Raw genomic sequence first — 14,033 nt, 5'->3', positions numbered from 1 at the left:
CTTTCTTACCCATGTGTGCTCCATACATTAATGGAGCTAAATTAAAAAGAACTTGAGTTTTTAGAACTCTTTTATTTTTATTTGACACGTGTGCCTTTAAAATATCTCTGGAATTCTGAAAGGCACCCCAAGGTAGTGTTGAATAATGGAAAATATTAACAGTCATTAGAAGAAGCTAGTTAACTTTTTTTTCCCCAGATGCTAAATTTCCAGTTTCAAGAGAAGAGCGTTAATGTATACACGGGAAAAACACCACAGATGCTAACTGTAATCCCGTCTTCTTAATGTTGCACAAAAACCCGTGAGAGAGTGAATTATTGGCCCGTGGAAATACTTGCATTTCACTGTTTTTGGCCAAAAGAATTCTGGAAATCATGCAAGTCTGACTCTGTATCGCGGGTTGGTAATCATATGAGAGGGGAGCACAGACCGAGGCCTTTCAGCCACTGTTAATGATGTACTGAGGAAGACACAGGCCAGGCCTGGGGGGCCCATTCCAAACAGCATCACCCCGCAGCCCACCAATCACAGGACTCTCGACAGTCTTAAAACTTGAGCAGTAGAGCTAAAAAGAGAGAGAGAGAGAGAAAGTAGAACAAGCTTCCTCATTTCTCTAGTGACTGCTACATTACTTGCTGTGAGCATCACTAGCATTAATGTTTCTCCGTACATCTCAAAAGAAATAACTTTAGCTACGAAGAAGTCATTAATTATATTTTATGATAAAATATACTGCCGAGAAATAAAGTGTGCTTTTCAGGGGGGAAATGAAAATTCTTATTCCTTGAAAATAAGGTATCGGTATGTTTTAATTTAACTTCTGTTTGTGTCTTCCAAGCAATTTCCCAGACAGATTTCCCAGGGTAAAAAAATAAGATTTTAGAGAACTAAGGTTAAATGAGTAAGTTGTTTCTTCTTCTTCTTCTTTTTTTCTTTTTAAGAGCAAGAGAGGGAACACAAGCAGTGAGGAAGGAGAGAGAGAAGCAGGCTTCCCACTGAGCAAGAAGCCTGATATGGGACTAGATCCCAGAACCCTGGGATCATGACCTGAGCCGAAAGCAGATACTTAACAACTGAGCCACCCAGGCGTCCCTTATCTTCTTTTTCTATTTAAGTGTTTATTTAAATGCTAGTTAGTTAATATATAGTGTTAATACACTAGCTTCAGGTGTACAATATAGTGACTCAACACTTGCCATCATCACCACTGCTCATTACAAGTGCCCTCCTTAGTCACCAGCCTCCCACCCACCTCCCTTCTGGCAGGTTCTATCTTTTTTTTTCCTCTTTCTTTCTTTCTTTCTTTTTTTTTTTTTAATATTTTTTATTTATTTGACAGAGAGAAATCACAACTAGGCAGAGACGCAGGCAGAGAGAGAGGAGGAAGCAGGCTCCCTGCGGAGCAGAGAGCCCGATGTGGGGCTCGATCCCAGGACCCTGGGACCATGACCCGAGCCGAAGGCAGAGGCTTTAACCCACTGAGCCACCCAGGTGCCCCTCTTTCTTTTTTTTTTTAAAAGACTTTATTTATTTGGAGGAGAGAGAGAGAAAGAGAAAATAAGCATGGAGGAGGGGCAGAGGAAGAGGGAGAGACAGGCTCCCCACTGAGCAGGGAGCCCAACGCAGGGCTCGGTCTCAGAACCTGGGATATGACCTGAGCAGAAGGCAGAGGCTTAACAGACTGAGCTACTCAGGCGTCCTAGTTCTATCTTCTTAATTAAAAATATCTGCCATAGGTGTCAGTCTTTGAGAGGAGCCCAGGCATGGTATACAAATAAGGATGGGACGAGGAGAAGGAACAAATATTCTTATGTCCTTTGCACCAAATGCAGGGGAGGTTTTAAAATCATTTTTTAAAAATTTCATTCCATTTTGGGATTTTCTTTCCTTTTCATCTTTCTGTCTCAGTTTGCCAAAATGAACTATGTCATGCCTGTGCAGCCTGGGTTGCCAGATAAAAAGAGCACACCAAGGTGCATATTAATTTTAGATGAATGAATAAATTTTCAATATATCTACATCCTAGTATTGCGTGGGACTTAATTCATATCAAAGAAATGCTCACTGTTTATCTGAAATTCGAATTACCTGGGTGTGCTGTGTTTTTATTTGTTAATTCTGGCGACCCTAACTACCGACTGGCTACCATGCCAGCCACATGTGTGGTCCCAGTGGGAGTGGGAAAGGCCGGTAAGCGATCATGCACAGTGGAAATGAGACATAGACAGGGTTGGGACAGGGTGCAGAGATTGATGACGGAGGACAGGCGGGGTGACTGGTGGAACGGTGTGGGGCAAGCCCAGGGATGGCTGTAGGGCACCTTCAGCTCTTGGTACAATGCCGTTCCTCTCCCTGCCCTTGGCTCACTTCCGCCCTATGCTGGTGAATTTCATAGAGGCGGTACGCAACCAATGGCAGGAAAAACGGAGACTCCTTCAGGTTTGAGAAATAATTTGAAAACACAGTAACTGCCATATCTATGTAGACATTCTTTTGATTATATTTTATCAATACTTTTATATAGTGCATGTTGGCAAAGGATTTCATCACGAATATTTCTTCTTCCCCTATTACTAAGATTTCTGAGAGCGCTTGGGTGGAGAGGTGCAGAGGAGACAGTAATCTAGTAACTACGACGTTCTTAACCCCAGATCCAGGAAACTTCCCAATTTCTGCATTATGACCCCATCTGCCCATAAAAGGAAGTCACAGTGCCAGCTGGGGACCAGGTAAGTGGCCCAGGATGTCATCCTACCTGCTTCTAAGCTGCCCTGCCATCGTTTTCCCATGCCGACATGTCACAGCTTCAGACGACCTTCTCCTCAACCTTTCTCAGTGGTTCAGACTCTGCCTTACCCTATTTCTCCGGCTCGGACCCCTCCTACCCTGTTGGTCCTGAAGAAGGCAGGCAGGAGTGCGGGAAGAGAGCAAGATGAGGAACCGAGCATGGGGCCAGCCTGATCTGTTGGTCTCTGGTCATACTCGCCCTGACGTCCGGCTTTACTCAACACATCTCAGCCCCAGGCTGATGGTGAATCAGCCAGCGGGGCCCCGGACACTGGGGGTCAGGCTGGTCTTCAGGATCCGGCCTGGCTGCTTTACTGTCACCGGGAGCTCATTCCACGGACTCCTCAATGCTCTTCCCCTGCTTCTGACTTCAGTCCCTTTCAGTGACCCAAAGAAGGGTCACTTTGACCATGACCTTAAGGGTCAGTCCACCTTTTATTAGAGCGTCTTACATGGTGACTCTATAGCTACTCGTGGTACCAGGGTGATGAACCTGGACTCTGGAGCCTGACTGCTCTGTAACTTACAGGCTGTGTGACCCTGAGCAGTCAGGGATCTCCCGGGTCTGTCTCCTCACCTGTAAAAGAGGGGATGACCCGAGTCCTCATCTTATAGGGTCGGTATGAAGAGTAAAGGACTTCTGCAGGTCTGTAAGGCTTTGGGGATAGTGCCAGTTACATGGTGTGCACTCTATACCTGAATAATAATAACAACAACAACAATACTAAAAACAACAACAACAACAATACTAAAAGGCCCCCTCAGATTCCATTCTCTTTGTCAGTCCTCAGGGTGACTGGCAAAGCAGGAAACTGGCATCCACCGGGCCAGGATCTATGTCCGCCCTTTACGCCTACTTCCGTATCCCCCGTCCTCGCAGTTCCGGTCACATCATAAACTAACGTGTAAAAAAAATGTTTGGGTTTTAGATCAATGTCATTTTAGAAGGAAAAGCGAAAAATACTGAGATACAGTGGCAAAGCGAGGCTCAAGGAAAGCTGTTGAGTTAGTCCACTTGAATCACTTGCTGGGGAGGGTTAAAAGTGAAGATGACGCCTTTGGGTCAGGCTGGCACAGATCAGGAAGCAACAGGGGAGCCAGACGAATCTGCTGAAGGAAAACCCAGCTGAGCCACGTCTGCACCTTTGCTGACGGCTCTAGGATCCTCTTGAGAGGGAAGACATTTTAACAAACGGGGGCACAGATTTATACCGGAGTGTGCTTTAGTGACGTGCTTTGCTTTGAGGCTGAGTTTGTCGTTCGGCTTTAGGGTAGAGATCACAGGATGTGAACAGGGGTTTACTCTTTCCTGAAGTACTCACTTCCCCGCACCTTGCGGCTTTACAACAGTAAGCAACTCGACCAATCAGGCATTTATCCAGTCGTTCCTGATATTTAGCAACATCCCTGCCCCCCCCCACCTTTTTTTAAGATTTTATTTATTTATTTGACAGACAGAGATCACCAGTAGGCAGAGAGGCAGGCAGAGAGAGAGGAGGAAGCAGGCTCCCTGCTGAGCAGAGAGCCCGATGCAGGGCTCGATCCCAGGACTCTGGAATCATGACCCGAGCCAAAGGCAGAGGCTTTAACCCGCTGAGCCACTCAGGCGCCCCAGCAACATCCCCCTTTTAAACATTTTTTGGTCTTTGCCAAAGATGGGGAAGAGAGTGGAGTGCACAAATGGCTTTGGCCAAGCTGTGCGAAGTGTGGCGTCAACACGCCGAGTCAATAACTTGTCTCTCTGCCCGCAGGTGCCGTGCGGATCTGGCTACGGTAGAGTGCCGCATCCGTTACAAACCGAATGTGCTATTTGCAGACAGCAGATAGCTTGAAGCTCAACAGGGCCAGCAGGCCCGGATCCAAATTCCCATCTCCCCTCGGGAGGAACCACTCAAACGGCTCTGTTGCGACATGTTCCTCCCAGCACAGGGGATGATGACGGCTTGACCATACTGCGGCTGCCTCTGCCTCGGGATTAAGTCGAATGGCCCTTATTCTTTCTCCAAACAGAGAGAGCTGGGTGGAGGGACTTCTGTTATCTTCAATCACTAGACAAATCCGACTGATGGAGAAATGTAGATCAATACGGGATTTCTAACGCGAAACTGCCCCTTTCGCCCCAGGTAGGACATAGGTATTTATGGGACTCAATGCCACAGGGACGACAGTCTCTCAGGGATGGGAGGGTGGGGACTTTTTTTCCCCGAGACTTTAAAAATAAACTTTTGCTGTGCGCCTCTGTCCACATGAAGCCAGAAAGTATTTTTTTACATTTTTTAATTGAATCATATTTCACTGCGCACAGGGAGGCATGAATTCCCAGATGTGTTTGTATTAATAGCAGAGTTTAAGGTAGCCTTAGGAAGTGTGGGTTATGCAAATACAAGTCGGCATTTTTTGTACATTTAATATCGCACTTAAAAATGACTGTACCGATAAGTTAGTTATAATTCTTCTACTCAAGTTATGCCTAGTGTACTCTTCAAGATAAAAATGTCATGTACTTCGATGTTTTTACAGTATCTAATAATATAAAAAAGTAGGGGGAATATGGATTCTCTGCTTATTTTTTCTGGCCGCACACAGTATTTCGTCCTTTACCCAACTATGTTCAACCCCTCTTACTATTTCTCTGTTATTAAACCACATTCTATAGTAATACCTCATTCATCGAACCTTTAAAAAAACAGCTACTCCTAAGTTTCCAAGATAAATAGCACCTATCCTTAAAATAGCAGTATTTCTAAAAATAGACCATATGCATCTCTATACTATCCTCAAACATCTGCCTCTTCATGTAATTCAGGCCCAATTATTTTACTCTGGGACTGCAAAAATGGGTAGGGATCTTTGGGTATTTGGGTCCAAACTAAGTGGTCCTGGGCAGCGGCACTTCTGAGTTCCTTTGTTGATGACTTAGCGTCTTTATGGCCTTGGGCCTTGCCCTCCTTTTAGCCTGCCGCCAGTTTTTGATGGAGCTCTGGCTTCTGGAAGCCATAACCACCCTCTTTGTAGCTGCTGCTGGGGTGGATTATTTTTGGGGAAGCCAGACGTGTACGCCTGTTAGAAGTATTCTTTTTAAAAGTGGACTGCTCGTGGATAGGGAGCTTGAAGAGGTAACGAGGTGGGGGGAAGAGAATTAAACGGGGAGGGGGAGAGGCTGGGTCTTGGCTGGCTGGCTGGCGGGCGGGCGGGCGGGCGGGCAGGCTTTGAGCCGGGTTTCAGGCGGTGGAGATTGCCGCACAGAAGGCCCCTCCCTGGCTGTGGAAAGCACTGACATCGGTCTCCTATCTGCTGGTACGCTAACTCATACACAGCTGCTCTTGGGGACACACAGGAATTTGCGTACAGCTCAGCTGATGTATGTCTGTGTTGGTAGAAAAAGTCTTAAAATAACACTACTCACCAAAACACCCCCTAAAAAGCCAAAAAGGAAAAGCCGATTCTACCAACATGGCTTTACAGTAATGTTTCTTCTCTCACATGGGTTTATGCATTTATGTCCATGAATATAGAAATTATTGAAATAATAACAGTCATTCCAAGAACATGAGATGTTCACTTTATAAAATACAGAAACTGTAACGATAACCCGTTAAAGACTCACTTTTAATGGTGGAATGTATATAAAGTTATAGAGAATAACTCTGTTTAGAGACTAAACTATCCAGATATTAAAAACCACCACAGACTGAAACAGAATTGTGTACTTTTTCCTTCCAAGCATTTTCATATTTTATAATAGCTTTTTAATGTTAGCAGATGACAAACATCTGTGTTTAGCTAATAAACTGAGATTTCCCCCCTGAACACATAACTCTGATAAAAATCTAACAAGAAAGAAAAAAGGGGGGAAGGAAGGAAATACAGAGGGAGAGAGAGAGAGAGAGACACCTTTTATATGCATGGCAATACTTCTTTCGGACCAAAGACAGAAAGCACAGGCTAATAAGCAGGGTTTTGATAAAAACTGTTCTAATTATAGCCCTACTCTGCTTACCCGTAACTTATCCAAAGAAAAAATTCAACTCCAGATACATGGAAGGCCTCTGGACCTGTAACCTTTCCTGGCAGTTAGGATGATGTGTTTTCAGAAATTACAAGCTATGTTTATTATGTGTTTATTAAAATAACAGAGGACAGCATACAGAGCACAAAATAAACCAAATTACCTGCTGCTTTGGATTCTCTTTACCAATGTTCCCTTTTATGAGGACAGAAAAATGGGAATTGGCTTTCATCAAGCCATTCTCTATAAGTCTGTATCACAAGAACTGGAAACAGTTTTGTTTTGTTTTGTTTTGTTTTGTTTTAAATGGTCATGGATCCAGAGATAACACTGCAAAATGAAATTCTTCCCATCTCCGGCCAAATTTGTCTTAAGAGTATAAAAAATAAATCAGGTACTTTGCTTAAGACTCATTCGGGGTGCACATTTTGCTCTAAGCTTTATTTGCTTTCTGCAACAGCATTTAAGAGAAACCCAACTGACCATTTACAACGTAAACAGTGGCTTCAGAGGACGATTAAGAAACACACCTGGTTTCACTCAAACACCACTGGTGTGTTTAACCCGGTGACTCCCCTGTGCCTGGGGTCAGGCAGGAGCGATCTTGGCCGGGCTGGGGGAGTTGCGGACGAGAAAAGAGCAAACATAGCTGACTCACCGGGAAGAGAACGGTTGGACTATCCTTTGTAATTACCACTGTTTTAACAGTTTCTAGCAGGCCGGGCTATCATTTCAGTGACCCACTATAATTTGGGATGAAACCCTGGGAAATGATGCCAACTTTAGAACAGAAGCTGCGTTTCTGAGTTGACTCAGCATAAGGAACCCACTGAAATGCTGAGTGTTCCTTCTTTGGTATAAATTTACGTCAAGGGAAAAATTAACGATAAAAGGAATCTCGCTAGAGAGGAAACGAATACCACAACATTCACTCCCAGGAAAATTTCCATCCATGTTAATAAAAAAAAAAGAAAATATGCAGAATAGCATGATGAACCCCCATAAACTCATCATTCTGTTTCATTCATCATCGACACACGGCCAGTCTGATTTTACTGTATCCTATCCACTCTCTGCCTTGCATTCTTTTTTCTTTTTTTTTTTTTAAAGAATTTATTTATTTATTTGACAGACAGTGATCACAAGTAGGCAGAGAGGCAGGCAGAGAGAGAGGGGGAAGCAGGCTCCCCACTGAGCAGAGAGCCCAATGTGGGGCTCGATCCCAGGACCCTGAGATCATGACCTGAGCCGAAGGCAGAGGCTTAACCCACTGAGCCACCGAGGCACCCCGCATTCTTTTTTTAAAACCATGTCACAGACAGCCTATATTTTATTTTATATAAGCTTTCATTTATAACATATGTATATATTTAATCCTAAGATCACTACAGAGATCTCACCGAGCACGAGATGCTTAAGCCAACTCTAACCACATCTTACAAAACATTCTATGTTAAAACCTATCTGCTTAGAAAGCTAATTTGTTTGAATATAATTGGGTACTTAAAATGACAAAGTAACTTGAATCATGACCTCCTTGTATTTATTTATGGGGGGCAGGGACGATTCTAAGACCGAGAGAGCAGTGTCTATTCCTCAGCCCCTGTGGTGCTAGTCGTTGTGGACACTGACCAACAGCAAGAAAGGTTGACAGTGACCCGATGAGACGTGTCTGGATGGAGCTGGAGAAAGGGGCAGGAGCTGCCTGGAAACTTTCCCCTTTTCCGTCCCTACACATGCAGAACGAAGTAGAATGCCAACAGGCCAAACCTTTGGAACTTCAAAAATCACTCACCAAGCAGTCTAGCTCTTTACAATAATTTATTACCGATCCTGAAGCAAAGATCAAAAGGAACTCCGTCTAGCACTTAGACTCAACTTCTCATTGCCCAATGACTAATTTGTAGAGGAATGAAGTCTTCACAAGGGAAGCCAAAATAATCTGAGGTGACTTTGATACAATGCCACAAAGGATATGAAGAGGAAGCCGGCAGAAGCTGCAAATGGCTAAGTTCCATTAAGAGTTCTAATAAAAGAATAATGGAATTTCCCTTAACTGTGAATCAAAAAATGTTAGAAGTGGGCAAAATTTACACAAGTCGGGCAAGACCTTTGATTTGTCAAAGCCTTTTGTTGTTCCTGAATGTTGACTTAAGCCATTGCTGCATATCTGTTAATTAAATTAAATGGCTTCATCTAAAAACAGTGCAACTCTCCTATCAGGAATCCGGCCAGCCTCCTTCCCTTTGCTGGCATGTTACTTATCTGCCGGCACCTTCTCTTTCTACCGTCAGGCATTACTGGCTCTCCTGATCTCTTTCAAACAAATTGCCATATTCTGCAAAGGGACTGGTTTAACTTGAAAACACAACAGGAAATGATATCATTTTTGGTACTGTAGATTGTCACGGTCACACGAAGCATAAACACCACTTTCACAAATTGTTGGTCCTTAAAGTCAATTGGTCACTACAGAAACACTAGATGCTATCGAAAATCTTCCAACTTCTATGAACCACTGGCACAGTTTTTTCCTCCTGAATCCAGACATCTCCGTAATTCTCAACTGAGGAAAATAGTTTTCACACTACTTATTTTGGCTAGTTAAAAAATCCCCACCACATGTCTCCTTGTAAATTCACAGATCAAGATTGAAGTTTATATTAGCATTTCAAGTGTGCAAATTTTTTGTTCGCTTCTGAAATCACCTCGAATTAACAGATTTCCTGGAACCTTTACATGATGCGTTAGTGGTGCGGGAGCCTCGGGAACCCTGTAATATATTTCCCCACGATGCTGTGGTGGTGAGCGTCTCTTTTAAAGACAGTCAGGTGTGCGTGCGTGTGTGTTTTTAAAGAGCTCTTATACAGATGGATGGTGAAATGCTCACAAGTAAAAAGCTGTCTGGGAATTCTTCAAACACAGGGAGTGAAGAGCGTGGGGTACAAATGAAGCAACACGGGCCATGGGTCCTTCAAGCTGGGGGACAAATACGTGGGGTCCCGGCACTATCTGGTCTTCTGTGGGGCAAAACTTTTGGAAGCGGCATCTCAGGTATTATGCTATATACTGCTCTTTGTTTGGGATTTCATTCAGAGAAAATAATTCTGTTAGGAACAATGGAAAGCCAAAGAGTTGGTAATGCCTATCTCAACTGTCTTTACCGATTCAAAAGTTAAGTTCATTTCTTCAGTGTTTGGAAAGAAAACAACCAACCAAGTAAATAACACCCCCAAATCTGTCTTTGCCTCATCTTTGAGATTTCAGGGACAACGTGTAACTGGATTTTAATGTGAATAAGATGTAATTATTTTAGTTCAGAAATGAAGATTTTTCTGACTTCTTTAGCAGAGATAAACCGCTGACAAATTAAAATGAAAATACAAATGTAATTGGAAAACACACTTCAAAATCACTATTCGCTGGCGGGAACCATGCTCTACATTCAGAAAGACATGGATCCAACACACGAACAACATGTTTCTCTTACCTTGTGATCGTACGGACTGTAAGAATGGAACACCCGGGAAAGGTCTTTCGTTCTTTGTTTTTTCTGTGGAAGAAAACACAAACATGTGAGCGACAGGTGACAAAAACATACACGTGCGTAAGTGCCTAAATGTCTGCCTATGTATCTCTCTGTCTACCTATCCACCTGCACGAAGACATTGTTTAGAGGTTCTTCCTTGTGGAGAGGGACTACAGCGCCAATCTGGGATACGGGGTTGCAATCAGAAGTCACAGCCACTTGATGGCTTTGTGGGTCATTGCTACAGACCAGTGAGGAGACCTTTTCCTGGAGGTTTCAGAGTTGAAACAGTAATCATCCTCGGAAACTCGATCTTCAAACACATGAGACTAAATAGAAGAGACTACGCTGAAGAAAAAAACTGAGACGCTTGCGTTTCACTGTAATGCCAACTGCTGTTACCCAGACCTGGACGCCGACACGCATCCAGTCAAACAGGACACCTTCCCCTGGCTTCCTAGTCACCAGTCGGGCCTGTCTGCCTGAGGCTGCCTTCGTTCTGTCCCTGCTGTGTAGCCCAAGTGCCTTGTGTGGTGTCTCCCACGCGGCACTCGAAGCCTATTTGCTTCCGGAATAAACGAATTCACCTGACTTAGACACGCATGTCCATAATGACGAGCTAAGCCTCAGAGTTGGTGATGAAAAGAAAAGCCTCTTGTCCCTGCTAATGAGATGTTTTTCTCCAGCTGAACCCACTACTTGAGGACCGTCTCCAACTCCTGCTCCCCCAGTATCTGTGACAGTGGGAGCGGGGCGGCGGGCTTCTCTTCTGGTCGACAGGAAGAAGCAGCTTGTTTTCTCATATACTGAGACCTGTCCACTCATCATAACCACCACAGGAAATTGTGCATGTGCTTCTCGATCTTCCGTGCATGTATTTTCACATACAATTATTACTTTCAAAGGAAGGGGACCGTTCTGTATACACTGTCCCAAAACTGACTTTTTCCAACTTCACAACTGATCCTTGCCAAACTAAAAAACCTGTATAACCAGATCCGCAATCCCTTACACGGGCTACTGAAATCCAAAAACTTCTGCAATCTGAAATTTTTTCAGCATTTCGCTTCCATTTTTTCATAAAATGATCATCTTGGCATAAACACCTCTGCCGGCTTGACAGTGTGCACTTTTCTCAGAAACAATACATTGTACCGTGTAGACACGGAGTCAGATAGCCCGGCATGCTGATCACCTTGATGGATAACGGCGAAGGGCCTCCTCCCTCCAAACCCTACCCCGATCTGCCTTCCCACCAAGAGTAAACGAGAGAAGGGACTGCCACAGAAGTCAGAAATTCTTCATTTCTCTTTTCCATGTAAAGGTTAGGATGTTTCCCAATTCACCGAGCAGATGAAACATCTTTAAAACAGAGATCGAACATCTTCCCAGGTGCCAATTACAGAACTGATTTCTCCTACGTCGTCGAGTTAGCCCACGACAGTATCTTGCAATGTCGGTGTGAGCATGGTCTCCTGTCCTTACGACTAACCCCCTCTTGCTTCTCGCTCCACTCTGCTGTTGCTAATCCAACTGCCAGGTAGCTGAGCGGCTTCTGTCTTCACTTGTGAATGGATCCTTGCCTGGTATTCAGGTTTCCTAGGGAAGTCTTTCTGCATTTCCTCCCTTTAAACTCCAGGGTCTGCCTGAGCACATCTGCCTCACCTCCCCAGTGCCAGGGATCCTAGCAGACCTCCGGCCTGGGGCTCTCCGTGACCTCTGGCAGCCACTCGGCTAAGCAGTTGAATCCCACATTAGCTCGGTTTGAGATCAGAGTCCTCTGTACGCCCTGTTGTCCCACAGACCAGTTTTCCTATTTCAGAACGGTCTTCGGAGCCATGATTCCAGCCGGCAGGGCTGCAAGTCCCCTGGCTTTGTTTCCGCGTCACCCACTAAACATCATCCCTCCCTGCAGCCAGCCCAAACCCCCACCTCCCCTGTCCACCTCAGAAGTGGGCTTCTGACCATCAGGACGCTGAAGCAATGTACGGCTTCTTTTCCCTCCGAGGGCAGGGAACAGCCCCCTGACTCTCCAGGGGTCCCGAAGTCTGTTCTGAACTAGTCACGGGCTCACCAAAGTTTTCCTTAGCTTGTGATTTTTCTCTTTTCTTTCCATGTACCCCCTTAGCTGTATAAGAGTTGTTGGCTTATACTTCAATCAGAAGAAAAATGATGGATACGAACATTTCTTTTCATAGAAGACTCACTATAAAACATGGGGTGAAATTTTTTCAGGAAGGAAATTATGCTAGGAAAGCTAAAACATGAGCATAATAGTATTCAGTTTAGAAGGTGTCCGAGAGACTGGTTCATCCCCAAAATGCTGAGCTACCCACTTGAGTTGGCGGGTGGAAACGGAATATTCAGAGGTTGTTTGGTGTGACATTTTCATGTGGTTTTGGTTTTATATCTCTATTTTGACAGCTAAAACCTATACCTGCTTTTTACTGTAAGCTACCTCAAATTATTTTGGGAAGGAAGTGGGGTATAAATGACAAGTAAATAACACAATTCAGATTAGCACCCAAAAGAAGCCCGCAAGGGAAAAAAATACTCTTCTTTCTTACAACAATTTTAATATATACAAATATGGGGCAGTCTTGGCTAGGAATCCTGAAGATTCTATGTGATAGTTCGGTTAACTGGAAACTACAACTGTTTTTCCTGGGAGGTCAGAATCATACAGCTCAGTGGTGCATGTTCAGGGATCCAGAATAGGGCTTGACAACGAGTGGTCCACGGGCCAATCTAGCCCTCCGCCTGTTTTTGTAAGTAACGTTTTACTGAGACACAGCCACCAGCCACGCGCATTTGTTTCTGTGTATCTAGGACAGCTTCTGTGCTTGAACAGCAGAGTCGAGGGGTTCCCACACAGATCCTATGGCCTGTTAACCCTAAAGTATTTACTCTCTGGCCCTTTACAGAGAGAGTTAGCCATCCCAGATCTCGAATCGCTATCTTGGACCATGTCTACTTCTGGCAATAGTCCCCTGACCCCAAAGCAAATGAACAACCATCCCGCAAGACTCCTCTCGCCTTCCACTGCACGAAGACAGTGCAAGAACCGATCAGAACCTACACCCGAATGCATCAGGATGAACCTACCAGGCCAGAGATCCGTTAGCTGTCTTGCTACCAGGATTTTACTTTTGGGCATTCGATGTTCAGACAGAGAATATCACGAGTTAGTTTGCAGAGCATGCGGACATAGATATGGGACTTTCAGAGCCTTCCGCATTCACACTGTGAAGTTCTGGGGACAGAAACGCTGAGATTCTTTCCTAAATTCTAGTGCCAAAGCCAAGGAGAAGCTTTCATGTACAAGGGAATGGCCATTACCGCCGGTGAGCCGGTCTCTCATAGACAGACACTGTGAAGAGTCCTGCACTACAAAACTTGTTGAGCCTTGCTATCAGCAGTTTTAACTGAAGCTAAAAGCCGAGCCAAAAATGGAATAATTAGACACTTTCCTATTGCATCATCGTGTGTGTCTATAAACTACCTCCCACTTTTTAGCCTGTTAAAACAAACATCTCAGTCATGCAACCACCTGTTAATTCTCTGAGTGTTTAAAAAGTAAACATGTTGAACAAGGTGTGTGATGAACTTGGAACGAGGGTGGCCAAGTACAGTAAGTATGACAAACATCTCCCCCGGAGCTGGACGAGGGTCTTTGTGTCCCTTTCCCTGCACCTCCGGGGGTATAGG

At 44.5% G+C, this 14,033-nt stretch overlaps 1 protein-coding gene across 2 annotated transcripts in view; it reads right to left on the bottom strand.

The window, feature by feature from the left end:
• CDKAL1 (CDK5 regulatory subunit associated protein 1 like 1) overlaps positions 1–14,033 on the bottom strand; it is a 628,557-nt gene that overhangs the window by 109,494 nt on the left and 505,030 nt on the right. For both annotated transcript variants that reach the window (XM_046006189.1, XM_046006190.1), the window contains exon 13: positions 10,287–10,349. In XM_046006189.1, coding sequence (XP_045862145.1) covers positions 10,287–10,349 — 63 coding nt within the window. The remainder of the gene's footprint in view (positions 1–10,286; positions 10,350–14,033) is intronic.

This window comes from Meles meles, chromosome 5 (assembly GCF_922984935.1).
Source record: "Meles meles chromosome 5, mMelMel3.1 paternal haplotype, whole genome shotgun sequence".
Lineage (NCBI taxonomy): Eukaryota > Metazoa > Chordata > Mammalia > Carnivora > Mustelidae > Meles > Meles meles.
This window is presented reverse-complemented; position numbering and strand designations above follow the sequence as displayed.